The sequence below is a fragment of the Monopterus albus genome, unplaced genomic scaffold (assembly GCF_001952655.1).
Source record: "Monopterus albus unplaced genomic scaffold, M_albus_1.0 scaffold79.1, whole genome shotgun sequence".
Classification (NCBI taxonomy): Eukaryota; Metazoa; Chordata; class Actinopteri; order Synbranchiformes; family Synbranchidae; genus Monopterus; species Monopterus albus.
The window spans coordinates 503927-519859 of record NW_018127959.1 but is presented as its reverse complement, the minus strand read 5'-3'; the positions used below and the strand labels follow the sequence as shown (position 1 = coordinate 519859).

Genomic DNA, 15933 nt, shown 5'->3' with positions numbered 1-15933 from the left:
TGTTTGGTGACAGGGTTTGTTTGTTTCAGTCTTTGTCTGTAAGATGGATACAGGAACAAAGAAATGTGGTCTGAGCGTCCAAGGTGGGGGCGGGGTGCAGCCCTGTATGCACCACGTATGTTACTGTAAACATGATCCAGAGTGTTCTTGGCCCGAGTGGGAATGTTCACATGTTGGTAATATTTGGGAAGTACAGTCTTTAAATTGCACTGGTTAAAGTCGCCTGCAGCGATAAATACAGCATCTGGGTGAGCTGTCTCTAGCGCGTTGATGACGTCATAGAGTTTACTGAGAGCCACAGAGGGACAAAGCATCCAAGAAACCTTTAGCCTTTATGAATGGGGAATAGAAAGCACACAAAATGGAAAACTGTCTCTGAAAGTCAACCTTTTCAATAGCTGATAATCAAATACTCCCTTTGGCATTGATGCTCACTCCTATCCAGCAGCCTTCTTTCTTACTTCGTGTCCAACCACCCCTCCAGAAAAAAACTGTCCTACTGCATTCATTGCTGCAGTGCCTCTCTCTCTCTCTCTCTCTCTCTCTCTCTCTCTCTCCAAGGTCACCACATGAGTCTAATGCAAGCATCCTCAAGCACAGATAGAAAAACACAACAATGAGAGAAAAAGTGGAAAGTGGCCTTGCAGAAACTGTAGTCCACCTCCTTCTCCTCCCTGCTCCTCTCTTCTTTTCTTCTCTACCTCCAAGCACACCGGTGACCACCACCTGGCTGGCTTGCCCACACTTGTTTGAGGAAGTCGGTTGCCCAAATAGCCAAACCCCCACCTCCCTCACTCCCATTGCCTGCTCTTAACACAGCGTTCACACTTGCTGCCACCATCCCAGCAGCTTTTCTTAAGTGTCCTACGATGAGAGGAGTTATGTGGTCAGGTTCGTCTGGAGGCTCTTCCATTGCAACCTCAAAACACAGGGCCCATATTGACTGAGGCGGCCAACTAATGGTCAACACGGGCAGCATCAGCCTGAATCAAAGACCTTATTTACTGCCACAGCATGGGAGGAGGAGGAGTAGCAGAGGTGGCAAATGTTTTCTTCATCCCCTAATGTTAGTTTTGGATGGCAGCGCAGGTTAAACCTATAATGAAAATCAATGTATGCACTAATATCCAGCAGACCCACCGCAAGAACTAGGAGCCCTCAGTGAACCCATAGTATGGTTCTTGCCCACCTCAGAGGAACACTGAACACTGCTGTGAGAAGTTTGCTGGTGGAAAAGCTGTGGACAAATGCATCAGTAACAGGTTTTAGTCAGGGCTGTAGGTCTTACTGGTCCACTTGTGAATTTTAGGTTTTACGGTTGGGCACACCTCAAGCCAGACACTTAAACACAGGAATATCTCTCTAATACGTGATGAAGACAGGACTTGTTGTTTTAAGTGCCATAACTACAGGGGAAGACAGGACTTGTTGTTGTTTTAAGTGCCATAACTACAGGCTGCCACAGACTTTGATGATTTTCAGGTCCCTAGTTAAAGGATAAGGCTGGTTATTTTCTGTATTAACAGTATTTTCAGTAATTTCCATACAGAGACTAAAACTGACAAGGATTTGCCTCTTCTCATGGGTAATGTCTGTCACTGTGTTAGTCCTGGATTAGCTTTACTGTCTGTGCCATAGATTCCATTGTTGTCCAAAAGGATTAAAAACACATCAGTGAAACACACCGCTGCACTGGGTTTCCTCATTAGTGAAACTCCAGACCTGAGTATGAGGAGCTAGCAGACTGTAAACGGAGCTGAGAGAATCTTGTGTGTGTGCGTTGACTCTGACTCATGCTAACTTCGGGAAATTACAGCTGCTCGGAGCCTCTGTGGCAACATGGTCGGGTCTGGAGTTTCATTATGAAACAACATGTCACCCAGAGACTGATGTGTTGGTGAACAACAACGGGGGGGTCTATTGCACAGGTGAACAAGCTGATCCGTGAGTAGAGGCAAGTCACTGTCGGTTTTAGTCTCTGTGTGGAGTTTGCTGAAATACCATTGATATAGAAAGGGACTGGTCTTATCCTTTAAAACAAACCTGTTCAGCAAAATAATTGTTGGGTTGTTATTGTGTCACAAAATCCATGTGCTGCTTTTCCTCCTACATTGCTATATGACAGTGTGATGGACAGGACTGCTAGAGAAACACGGTCTTACCAACGGCTTTAAAGGCATTGCTGAAACACGTAGCTGCTCCTAGAAGTCAGTGTTGGGTGTCTATGGGGTGTTTTTCACACATTACTCACTGTTCTTATCTGGTGAAAGGGACACGGAGACTGAGAAGAGCAGACTGGGTCAAAGCAACAAAATACATGTTCATCCCAAGACACATTTTTAAAAAGGTTCCACAGCAAGTCATCAAATCTAGTATTACATTTTTACTTTCAACATTTGCCTGTGGAATCACGTTTGAGAGCTGTTTCAAGATGCTGATACTTGTTTCCAGGAAAACTAAAATACTGTACATAATGTTTGTACTTATTTTGAAGGTGCTGAAGCTGTTTTCTATGTGAAAACACAGTAGACATCCCCAGGGCTTGTAAAATTCTGGTGTCAGGAAAATGTTCTCCATATGAAGGATGTCAGCAAAGGAGGATTCATTCCAGGATCAGTGTACAGTGTGGCATTTTTTCCCCATCACAGAAGCATGTCCACCTACTTTGGCAGGGCAGAGGATAGACCAGGTCACCGGGGTACCAAAACGTGTTCCACAGTAAGTCTTAGTCTCTGAGCTCCAATAGAAGTAAGACAGAGAAACACTAATTCCATGATTCAAAATCATTTAGGCATGCTCAAATTAGCATTTTTATACCACCACTACTGTAAGTGTAAATAAAATCACATTCAGGTATTTCACATTGGGAAGCAGTTTTGTTTGTATATGAGTGAGAAGGTACAGTATGTAAGGGGTGGGTGGGCAGAGAAATATCAGTGGCTTGCGGGAAAGTGTTGGAGCGCCTACGACAAAAGCAGTGGCCAAAGTAAATGTCTGCCATCCTGAGGAAAAACAGCTTTTACTGATGATGAAGCAGAAGGAGAGATGGAGATAGATCTGTGCACCGATGTGGTGGTGAGGAGAGAGGGCTGGGAGAAGGGGTCCGGTTCCCCTCGACAGCTTACACAAACACTTAACTATATCTTGGTTCATGAGCACATGGATGGAAGTGTGTGCATAAACACACTGACAAACACAACGGAGGCTTTGGGCTGGACGCTGGGGGCTCAAACAGGATTCAATGTGAACTCCCTCGCTAATAAAATTCACAGTGTTAGTATTAGTGAGATTTAGCAGGGAAAATAAACACCCCCCCCTCCGGTTGGCCCAGGGGGTGTCTAGGTTGGCTAAAGATGCCGAAGAGTGGGACCCTGCTGGCACAAACTCAAGCTGTGGTGCCGCGGTGGAGGTGCCTGGCATAGAGCAGCTCCCGTTTCATCCTGAACAGGGTCAAGGTGGACAAGCCAAAGATTATCCACAGTGGGCAGCTGCTCAGGACGTGGGGTTTTTGCTGACTGAATTTGCCCCCCAAAGTAAATAAACATAGATGATTTTTACATTTTAGAACCCAGTAGACAGTGCAGGGCATTAGAGAACTGGTAATCAGCTCCTCTGCAGTGTCTACTTTGTTTTTAACACATGACGGCCTGTAAAACCACTGTGCTCTCGCTCCATACTTTAGCACTGCTCTTTTAAGAGCTTTGGAGTTTTCAGCAGTGGTGTAATAACATCTCACCCTCTAGTTTGTGACTGCCATCAGCATATCCTGTGTTTGTAGTTGTGTGTGCACAGTTAGCTACTGTAGCTACTAGTTTAGAAACTCTACTCATCCATTTCATACCTCTCTAAAAGTTTGTGAATGGAATAACAGAAAGGGAAAGGATGGAACTTTATCTCCTTCTTCAGCTTGCAAGCCTCCCCCTTTTTCCTCCAGACATAATGATGGTCATTATGGCCAAACAGTTCAATTTGTTTTATCAGACCAGAGGACATTTCTCCAAAAAGTAAGGCCTAAGCTTCATTTTGGTAGATCTGACCACCTAGCAATCCGGCTCAGGCCGGTTTACACCAAATGGCTCAAGGCGAAACCAGTCTCGGTATCATCACACACAGAACAAAACTTTACAACAGCCTTTTCCCTGCCGCAGTAAGACTGATGGCAAATACAAAAATGTGAAAAACCTGTGCAATAGCCCCTCAGTACCCTACTAAGTACAGGTCCATATACAATTATACTATGTGCAATATTTAAAACTCCCCATTTTACCTGCTATCTTATTCCTGTATCCACAATTTTATCAACTATTTTGTATTTTTGGGCATTCTTACTTTTTGTATTTTGTATTCTTTTGTATTGTTGGGTGATCTTATATTCACACAAGGTGTTTGTTCTTTTAGCTTTAAACTCTTGACTTGACTCCAGGAGAGCCCTGCACAAGAATTCCTATATGCCTAGACCGTGTGTTTATGCATAAATGGCAAATAAAAATCTTGAATTGTGAATCTTGAAACTTTGTTCCCATGTGCAGCTGGAAACCGTAGTCTGCCTTTTTATGTCGTTCTGGGAGCAGTGGCTTCTTTCTCGCTGAGCAGTCTTTCAGGTTATGTCGATATAGGACTCGTTTTACTGTGGATACAGATACTTTGGTACCTGTTTCCTCCTGTGTCTTCACCAAGTCCTCTGTTGTTGTTCTGGGATCGATTTGTACTGTTCTGACTTAAGTACGTTTGTCTTTAGGAGACAGAACATGTCTCCTTCCTGAGCAGTATGATGGCTGCGTTGTCCCTTGGTGTTTATATTTGCCTAGTATTGTTTGCACAGATGAACGTGGAACCTTCAGGTGTTTAGAAATTGCCCCCAAGGATGAACCAGACTTGTGGTGGTCCACATTTTTTTCTGAGGTCTTGGTTGATTTCTTTAGATTTTCCCATGATGTCAAACGAAGAGGTAGCGAGTTTGAAGGTTGGTTTTAAAACACACCCACAGCTGCACCTCATACTGACTCAAATGATGTCAACTAGCCAATCAGAAGCTTCTAAAGCCATGACATCACTTTCTGGAATGTTCCAAGCTGTTCCAAGCTGTTTAAAGGCCCAGTCGACTGAGTGGGTGTAAACTTCTGACCCACTGGAATTGGGATCTAGTGAATTATAAGTCAAATAATCTATCTGTAAACAAGTGTTGGAAAAATACTTGTGAAATGCATAAAGTACACGTCCTAACCGACTTGCCAAAAAGAGCATTTGTTAACATGACATCTGTGGAGTGGTTTAAAAACAATCTGTTTTAATGACATCAACCTATGTCCATGTAAACTTCTGACTTCCACAGGACCTATAATTATGACTCTTTATGTAAATATCCCACAATTGCAGCCAGCCCTTGATGCTGTCCCATATGCTGTAGCAATGCTACACTCACAGACACAGACTCGTACATTCACATGCCATATTACCACACATTGTCCCACCATCACTGCCTGTGCAACGTCTGTTTTCTCACTCCCTGCCAGAATCCTTTCACTTAGACCCACCACCTATAAAGCACGCCTTTACCAAGTAGTGAGAGCTGTGTATGCTCATGTGTTTGTGAAATTTATTTCCGGTAAAATTAGGTTAGTCCAAGGACATCAAGGCCGATCATTAAAAAAAACTAGCTTGCCCGCTCTGTAGCTTTAGAAGAGCGAACATTCTGAATATCTCAGCTTTGTTGTTGCCAGCACTGAGAATTCTTCTGAGCTGAAGCAGATGTATAGATTGAGGGGATGGTTTGAAGACAGTGGTAGAGAGCAGTGTTTTGGACACGGTGTCCACATGGTGAGACAGGCACCGGTCTACCAGGCCACCAGCTTGTGAGGCCTGTTTTTAGCTCTACAAAGGGGATATTAATACAATTAACTGCCATCATATCTGTTGGCAATGCAGCAAGTTCACCTTCCAATCAGCTGTGCAACCCATATCAAGATCAAAGATTTTTATTGTCAGTTCACTTTATGTGCAGGACATACAGAAAATTGAAATACCGTTTCTCTCTCACCTAGTATTGAATGCCATACTATTGAGGAAACTAAAATAGAATAAAAGTAGAGTAAAATAGAATAAAAAGAAGAAGAAAACTAAGTCAAAGTGATTAGGATAAAACTAAACAGTACAACCTAATAGACTATGACTCAAACCCTGTACAATCGGTGACAGTAGTGCTAATAATAACAAGATGGTTGTGAGATGGTTGTGAGATTGAGATGCACATGGGCAGGAGTGCAAAAGACCAACAGCAGCAGGTACGATGGTAAAAACAGTCAGCAATATGGAGCAATGCATAGCTTATTAGAATCAACTCCTCAGTTGTGACAACATACTGTATCCCCAAGAAGAGGATTGCCAGACTCTCCACCCTGTATGTTTGTTCAGCGTCTGCTCTACCATCTCCCTCCTTTACTCCATTCCCACTCCTCTATGTGGCCAATGAAAGATGACACATTTATTAGCTCTAAAGAGGCACATTCCTGAGTACCGTTTGTTGTTTTTACCAGCTCTTTCATACGTCTCTATCATTTCCACCCGTCTGGTTTGGGGTTTTTTTTTTCAGCCCCCCAACTACTGTTGTCTGCTGTCTCAAGTTCCTGGGGCCTTTTAACTAAGTGCATATGCCTCTGCTTTACAACTCACCACCTCCAAATGTAATAATTGTGGAAGTAGGGCCATGGTTTATGGCTGTAGGTCTGGCATGGTGATTGTGGCAGTTCCTGGATTAATTTGGCTTAAAGGAGTTGTGAGTTCCACCAGCACAGACATGGTGATGGCCAACATACTGGCCGCAGTGGAGCTGACATGTCTGGGTGTTAGGTCCCTGTGCATGTGCCTAGGTGAGTCGTGATGGACCTGTTATGAGTTTCCTGCCTCTCGCGCCTCTCATAATGTCTGCTGTAAGTCCTAATTACACATGTGCCCCCAACCCCCGGCTGCGCTCTCTGTCCCCTCACAGAGCAAAGCAGGAGATCTGTCTTTGTCTCTGTGGGAGTGGAAATGCCTCAGGAATTTAACAGACATAAATACACAGAAATGATGGACTATCAGTTCATATGGAAAAATAAATAGCTTTCTCTTCAAGTTCATGGGAAAGTAACCTCCCACTTCATTTTCTTATGCTCTTTTCAGCAAAAATAAGAAAAACGTGCAACAGTCAGGTCTAGCAGGAGGCCATGAACCCTGCCTTTGTGAGTCAGCCTTGATCTTTTTCTTTAATGGTATTCTGAGATCAATTTGTTTAAATTGCCTCCATTTAACTTGCCCAAGTACAGTGGTCTGACAGAGATTGCTATCAGCGTAATTACTGAGAATGATTGGGGGTGATTCGTTATGCATAAGAGGATGCGAATGTTAAACAGGGGAGCTGTGTATGTGTGAGAGAGCAGGAGATGTAGGAGATAGAGTGGAGCATGGCTACGACCTCCACTGGAAGGCGCATCAAACATGGTTCAGGATGAACGCTGTTGAGGCCATGTGGTGATTTAATGAGTCTACAGTATGAAGCATGGCAACAGTTGATGCTGCCTTCAGATACATTTACTGTATTTACAAGCAGTAAGTATTTTTTAAAGTTGTTCTTTGAGGTAGCAGTGCAAAAACAGATGATGCTGTTGTGTCTCTGTGTCCAGTGTCACGTTTTTCCAGCCCACGTTTGACGCCCCGACTGAGCAGGAAGAGGGCGCTGTCCATCTCGCCACTGTCTGATGCCAGCATCGACCTGCAGACCATGATACGCACCTCACCCAACTCTTTAGTGGCCTACATCAACAACTCACGCTCTAGCTCAGCTGCCAGCAGCTCCTATGGGCACCTTTCAGTCGGAGGGATCAGGTACTGTATGAAGGTGGAGCCTACTGCCTACATATCTGGAAGATGCTGACACACAAGCAAACACACATTTCTAAACAGGTGCAGCCTTACTTGAAAGTGTAAGTTTAGATTGTGTCTGTGACCCAACTTCATGTCCCTTTTATGAATATTAGCCAGTAAAGCGAGTTAAGATCAAATGATAAATTCCTAAAAATGCTGCTTCACTAACTGCCCTTTGACATCTGATGTAGAATAACCAGTTACAGTGATTAGCTTTTTAAAGAGCTAAGATGTTTTAATCCAACTGCTGCTACGGCTTTAATGTCTAAACCTTATGGGGAACGCTCTCATGCTCATCTCCTCCTAATCATAACCATGAAAACCAGTTGGAATTACACATTTCATTTCCAGCAGCAAATGCCACTACACATTAAGCTCCTAAAACATTTTGCAGTTCAGGGTTCTCATTTGTTAAACCTCAGCTGATAACAGCTGAGCAGTTTGGTTTTTCATTCAACTGTAGAACAAGAACAGACGGCACATAATATCACATTGTTAATGATAGATCAACATCTGAACTCCGTGTGGTTTTTAGCACGCTACATGCTGACATGCCATCACTTGGCAGCTACTAGGACTGTTATAGTAAAACCAAGGCATTTGGAGCAAGTTAGTTGGAATTGATTAGAATTGTAACTGATTTTACAGTAGTTTTATTTCAACACTATCCAGCAGACTGTTCTTTTTCCTTCTGGCCCAGCCCCTCGTTCAGCTTCCCTCATCCCATCAATCCAGTGGCGTATCAGCAGCTGTTGTCCCAGCAGAGGGGTCTCAACACCTTCGGCCAAACGCCTCCTCTCATTCAGCCGTCACCATCCTCTTTCTCTGCTCGCCAGCACTCCCTCACTGCTTCACCTATGTCCACCTCCCACAATAGCTCCAACTCTGAAACAAACCAGGTAGGAATGGGAGCATTTCTGTGCTTTACACAGATCATATACCCCTCCTCCGTCAGTCTGTCTCAGATCCCATTAATATGGATGTGGGAGTGCAGGGCACTGCTGTTTGCTATCAAACACATGAATAGATCTGGTGTTTTCTGATCAGTGTGAACAGCTGTAAGCTCCGTGAATGTCAATCAGAGCCTTATAAATGTATGTGGTAACAGTCGTAATGTATAAAAGGAAAAATGCCAGTATTGACATGTAGAGAAACACTTCATATTCATTTACTGGAGACGATTCATATAAATCTGTTATCGCAGTTTGCCTTCTAATCAGACCAAGACTGTCATTTCATTTAGCTTCCTTATTCATTTTAACATTCTGTTCATGTTAGCTGTTTTTTTTCTGAAGAGGAGGTTATTTTGTTTGGTTGTGCCCTAACCAGTCAGTCAGCACTGGAGCTGCCAGTGTCCAGGAGCAGCTCCCATCATGTGTGTCATTTTAATACAGTAGGTGGAATATGCAGATGTAGGAGTTGATGTTTTTGTACAGCTGCATCAGTCTCATTCACGTTTCTGTCCATTTTCTGTTTTCAACTAATCAGCACAAACTCAGAATTGAGGATGAAGGTTTGTGCAATAAATGCAGCCAAAATTTACAAGCTATCATGAATTCTTTGTAAATTGTGTCTCAGGTCAGAAATATGCAGGAGGCTCCCTCCTGCTTCCATCTGCCTTCCTTCCCACTGCCGCCTCTGTCTCTCTTTATCAGCCCACTGTATACATCACAGCCGCTCGTAATGTAAACTTCCCACTCAGTGAATCACTCCACCTCACACAACATCAGCTGCCTCTAGCTCTGTTTCTGCACAGTGTCTGCTGACACACACCAACAGTATCCATGTATCCAGGAGCATGTGCAATAATATGTGCCTTTTTGCATAATGCTTACACACACAGAGACATTTCCATTCATTCACAAACACGCATTCAGTGATCAGAACCATATTTAACCTCTAGTTTCCAGTCAGTGGATGAATCACTGAGGCCCCCAGTAATGCTGCCTCACTGCTGCATCTGGGTGGGATTAGGAGGCCCCCCTCCAATGTTGGAACCCGTCCAGTGTGCCTCAGTATACATCACACACATACTCATTGATAGTTTTCCTTTCTTTCAGTCACCATTAGAGCTTTAACAGGCCCTCTGGGTCTTTGTCTTTGTGTCATGTCCAGAATATGCACATCCAAGCCCCCTGCTGTACCTCCCTGACCCTGCCTCCTCCCCAGTCTGTGTCGAGGGTAGTAACTCCTCTTCTTTCATATTTTCTTGTGGCTTTGGCAATCATAAAGCAGTCCAAACTGTTTAGTCTCGGCAGCAGGTCCTAGTCTGACTTATGGGTCGTTGTGCATGGTGCACCCAGGACTCCTCACATCTCTTTGCAGCTGACTGAGGGGCAGCTGTGGCTCAGGAGATAGAAAGGGTCGTCTTCTAACCCGACAATTGGCGGTCTGATGCTCGGCTTCTCGGGTCCACATGTTGAAGCGTCCTTGAGCAAGACACTGAACCCTCAGTTGCTCTCGGTGTGTGAATGGCCAAATAGTGTGAAAGCACTTTGAGTGTGCTGCAGTGCATAGAAAAAGACCAGCTACCATTACTGCCAAGCCAAATGTGACTGCGTTGTATCTTTATGACTTACTATTGTGATCAGATTTTTCTCAGCGGCTCCCTTGAATGAATGATTAAATTAACAGGTGAACATGTGGGTGTGAGTTGGGATTAACAGAATGATTCACTGACTGAGCTTAATCAGTGTCCTGGCACAGTATGAATGACAAGATTAAGAACCATATTATTTCCTCCTCATCTGATTCAAAAAGGGGTTTAGAAATTCATATCTGCTACAGTGCAAAACGTATCTGTTTGACCCTGCCTCTGTTCTTGTCTGTGCTTCAGAATGCCAGTGGAGACCCAGCAGTGAGCAGCACAGTCAACCCACTGACCACCAAAAGGTCCAAGGTGAAGACGGAAGCAGAAGGTCTGGTGCCCATCTCACCAACCTCTCAGGTAAGAGAAGGAAAAAGCACACAAAGAAACAAAGTGTAATGATGTGTTTGCATTTTTCTGTTTTGATTTGTAGACATTCAGGAAAAAGTCTAAATCAACTGCATATATTTGCAACGTACAGTAGCTGTGTGCGTCACATCTTTGGCTTCATACAGTGAGAAAATAGGCTCCTTATTAATTGCCAGGATTAATTAGTCTCTAATGGATTATAGGCAGTAAATATGAATACAGCTTCAATTAATGACATGAGATGTCGTCACACATTCAGAGCAAACAACAATTCATTAGGATTAAGACCCAGATAAGATAAGAAACATGCAAACTGCTAAGGCTTGTCAACCACATTGACCACAGCTAACAGCTGCAGTCTGTGTTGGCATGTTTTAGTCGTTTAAATGCTGTAATGGACACACACATCTTTGTGAGTGCTCTTGACAGAGTGCTGTCACCTTTCTCCAGGACCATGGCGGAGGGATCCTGGATTTGAGTGAGGATCTGGATAAAGACGAGTGCAAACAGGAGCCTGAAGCCATATATGAGACCAACTGCCACTGGGAGGGCTGTACCCAGGAGTATGACACCCAGGACCAGCTCGTCCATGTGAGTATCAGGCTTCGTGTCCTTGTGACTGTTGTAGAGACTTACTGGATCCCAGCCACTGTGGTGTTCTCTCATTAGAGGCGAACTAATAGGGAAAACTGGGAATTCACTGTAAAGCTGCAACAATTAGCAACAATTAGCTGATTCATTACTTAGTCAGTTGCCATAAAATTAATAATGTGCAGGAAAAAACAACCAAAATTTCACTAGTTTGTCAAATGTCAATATTTGATGCTTTTCTCTGGCACAGTGATGGTAAACGGAATAATGTTACTTTGGGCTGTTGGCTGAACAAAATAAGACATTTAAAGACGTAACCTCGGAGTGTGGGAAATTATACCAGGCAATTTTCTGACATTTTATAGACAAACCTATTAAGCACTTAATCAAGAAGCTAATCAGCTGATTAATCAGTTTTGAAGATAACTGCTTATGTCCCACTTTTTTTTAACAGATGACACAGTCATGTCATCAGTATTAGTAGCTTTCTTCAGTTTAGTGAAAGTACTTTTCAAACTATGAGATCACAACTCTTGCATCTTGCATTTTCAAACTTTCAAAAGTTCAAACAGCTCTTGTGCTGTTCATTATGTCTGTGCTGACTGAGTCCAGTCAGAAAGGCGTCCACTTACCGATCCTTTCCTGTTGGATTGACACATGCGATGTTAATGAGCCTGCTGGCTCTTGCCAAATTTAAATCTATGTCCCGCAGCTGTGCCCCACAATCCCCTCAGCTCCATGACCCCTAACCTCTCACTCCCAGCAACACCCCCAACCCCTGAAACCCAGAGAGCTGGCCATAAATCCATCGTCACGCCAGCAGCCCTGGAGTTATGGAACCTAATGCTCCCCCTGTTTCCAGGCCAACTTCTCTTCTTGCTTTCCACTTTCTGACTGGATGTCAGTCATCTCAGAGGAGTGGTGGGAGGGGCATGTGTCAGGTCTACAGGCCCACAGACTGACAGGAAGTGGTGGACAGGTCACTAAGGGCTGCTATAAGTCAGGACCAGACTTACCTTTAAGAACTTTTGCCCTCGTCCCAGGATTGACTCCCTAGTCAACTAGCAGTGGGTCGGGGGTTTGATCAGGTATGGATAGGCATTATGAGACCAGCACATTCTTAAATCCTCACCTTACCACAAGGTTTTGAAAAGGTCTCTGCTTTCTATCAACTTTATAAAAACCAGCCAGAAAATCAGAGGGGTAATAACCAATCTTTTAACAACAACAAACCCTGGCAGTCTCTCCCTAAGCACATTACTGCCTATTTAGATTTGTGTTACTTATTCATCTACTTTATATTTCATTTGTATTTTGTGGCATTCATGTGGACAGCAAAGTAAGAATTTCATTGTACAGGGAAACACGTTTCCTAACTGTGCATACAACAAATAAACACTTTGACCTTTGACATCTAGCATTTCACACAAGGTTCTCACATTATCAAAAAACAAAAACACACACCTGTGTTTTTCGTGCTACTGTTTAACCAAAGCCATCCTGTTTAAAGAGACCCCAGATTGAGGATCATGTGTAACCTGAAAATAGAGGCCAGCACTTGGGCCACATGCTTGTTTCTCCTCCTAAACCCAAAATAGATCTCAGCGGAATCTCAGCCACTGAGCTTTTTCACCGATGAACTAGTGGCCACATAAACGGTGCACTGTGGGACTGGATGGCCTCAGGAAATGAAATGGTTCCTCTGGGTGTGTGGATATTCGCATGTAGTCCATGGGATGAGAGTTTTCAAGGGTGTGTCTTTTCAGAAACATTGTGTGTGTGCATGTGTGTTCTTGTACTTGTTATATAGTGAGGGCCAAAAAAGTATTTTTGCCACAGAGTAGAAAGTGAGAACATTTTGGCTGGTCCTTGCTTTCTGAAACAGCTTTTTAAGGGTTAAAACTTGGTTTTAGGGTTCAGGTTAAATTTAGGTGAAGGGTTAGGCTTAGGCATTTAATTAGGGTGGTGGTTCGTCCTGCCGCCTCACAGCAAGAAGGTTCTGGGTTCAAGCCCACGTCCGACCTGTGCAGAGCGGGTTCTCTCCAGGTGCTCCAGCTTCCTCCCACAGTCCAAAGACACACAGCTTAGGTTGAGTGGCGACTCTAAATTGCCCCTAAGAGTGAGTGCGTGTGGTTGTAAATGTGACCCTTGTGATAGACTGATGAGCTGGCCAGGGTGGACCCTGCCTCTCGCCCAATGTCAGCTGGAATTGGTTCCTGACTTCCTGATCCATTAAAAGTAATGGAAGATAAATACAAGGCAGTCACAAAATCCTCTTCCTGATCACTTTTACTGGGATCTGAGGAAGTTCCTTTTCCTTGATAAACTTATTGACATAAACAGTCACACACACGGCCTGAAAAAACAGAGGGTGCTTTTAACGTGTCTGTCTCCTGTTGACGGATGCACAATAACTGTCAGCCATAATGGACGGTACTGTCCGTCGAAATGTGTGTGTGCCTGCCTTTGTATTACTAACATCATGAGGACCGAAACCTGTATCCAAAATCACGCTGTGGGGACTCGGCCATCCTTGTGGGGACCAGAAGGAAATCACAGAATTTTAGGGTGGCAACATGGTTTAGGGTTAGGTGTTAGGCAAGTAGTGGTTATGGTTAAGGTTACAGGTCTACAGGAAATGAATGGAAGTCAATGTAAAGTCCCCACAAGGAATGAAAACACAGCGATGGTGTGTGTGTTCTTGTCCTTCCTACTGTACATAGTGAGGACCAAAAAAAGGTATTTTTTTGCTACAGAGTGAGGACATTTTGGCCTGTCCTCACTTTCTGAAACAGCTTTTTGAGGGTTAAGACTTGGTTTTAGGGTTCACACACACACACACACACACACACACACCTGCTGTCTAGTCATTTTTTCCATCTATACCCCTGTATCACTCAGTTTTCAGTTTAATAGATCCGCCTAGTGAAAACTAATGCCAGCTAATACAGCAGTTTTGCAATAGAGCTTCCTTTATGAAGGTGTAGCAGAAACTACTGTCTCCAAAATGACCGACAAGTTAAATCAACACCTCTCTAAAACATTTTCAACAAAACTGAATGTTATCACCTTCATAAAGGAGGATTTATTGCAGGACTGTTGGATTACCCTAGACTGCATTATTTTTAGCTGGGTGTACCTAACAAACTGACATCTGAGTGTATGTTACTGTACATTGTGATAATTGACTTGATTTAAATTGGATTTGCTGTCTCCTCAGCACATCAACAACGACCACATCCACGGTGAGAAGAAGGAGTTTGTGTGTCGCTGGGAGGAGTGTTCCCGGGAGCAGAAGCCCTTCAAGGCTCAGTACATGCTGGTGGTCCACATGAGGCGACACACTGGGGAGAAGCCACATAAATGCACAGTAAGGACCTCACAGCACTGTAGTGAACTGTTAGTAACTAGGTGGTTAACTATCTGAGCACAGATCATGACCCACGTCATGGCTCCCTGCTGCACTCCATGAATTTAGTATTGCGCCTCCATAATGGTGGGGGGGTTTGCAAGAGACAGATTAAAACTGAATAGTCAAAACTGAAAAACACGGCAGAGATATCCTGACCTTTAGACAAAAGCACTGGAGTGATTTCCCATGATGCAGTCAGAAGTGACGCTCCCTGCCTGCGTGCACATGTTTTTCAACTCTACACCTCCGGTTTGTAACGCAGGCTTTTGGTTCTACGTTTACAGTAGAATAATGAAAAGCAGGACAGCTTTTTTATTGTTCAGCACCCAGTTATATAAATTGGGTTGAGTGTGTCTTCCCATTATCATTCTACATTTACCGTCTCAGAGTCCTGGCTGTTGCTGTATAACCTGTATTACATTATTGGGTTATTGGCCCTTTGGTTCATTGGATAACTAGCAGTGAAACTCCTCGACCACATCAGCAGCTGTGCAGTGTCTACCCTACAGCCGTTCTCTTTGCCTTAAAGTAAAGAAAAAGAAGTTGTGATTTTCTTTGTGCTTACAACCAGTGATAATTTCCATGCTGATAAATCATGGGGATTTTTCTAAGGCCTTTATTTGCGGAGTACAGATCAACTTGAGGGCCTGTTTGCATGGCTTCAAAGCTTCTGAATGCTTTAAAACAGATGATGAAGGAGAGGGTTAAGAAACCTGATTGACAGAATGAGAATGAAATTAAAACGAGTAGACGTGCAGGGGGCCAGGCGTCCTTATTAAGACCACGCCGTATATTGTCTGCACTAATCCCACGTGCATTTAATTCTCTGTTATCTCATCTTTTAAGGGAGAATCTAATGACTTTTATAACCCACTTCTAATTTCATTCTCTTTTAATTACAAAGCCAATTCAGTTCAATACTGACTGCTCAGAAGGAATAGCAAATTATAGCATGTACAGTACAAATGAATATAAAGGCAAAATACAGCAAAGCACAGCAGACAAAAAGCTCTACCACACCTCACACTTACTTTCAATATTTCACATAATAGGCCTTTCTACCAAAGTATAGCAG

The 15933-nt window shown here is 43.6% G+C and overlaps 1 protein-coding gene across 1 annotated transcript in view; it reads left to right on the top strand.

Annotated features, from left to right (window-relative positions):
* gli2a (GLI family zinc finger 2a) overlaps nucleotides 1-15933 on the top strand; it is an 80724-nt gene that overhangs the window by 56950 nt on the left and 7841 nt on the right. The window contains 5 exon segments of the mRNA XM_020606630.1: nucleotides 7659-7860; nucleotides 8600-8798; nucleotides 10736-10846; nucleotides 11306-11446; nucleotides 14667-14816. Of these exon segments, the coding sequence (XP_020462286.1) occupies nucleotides 7659-7860; nucleotides 8600-8798; nucleotides 10736-10846; nucleotides 11306-11446; nucleotides 14667-14816 (803 nt within the window).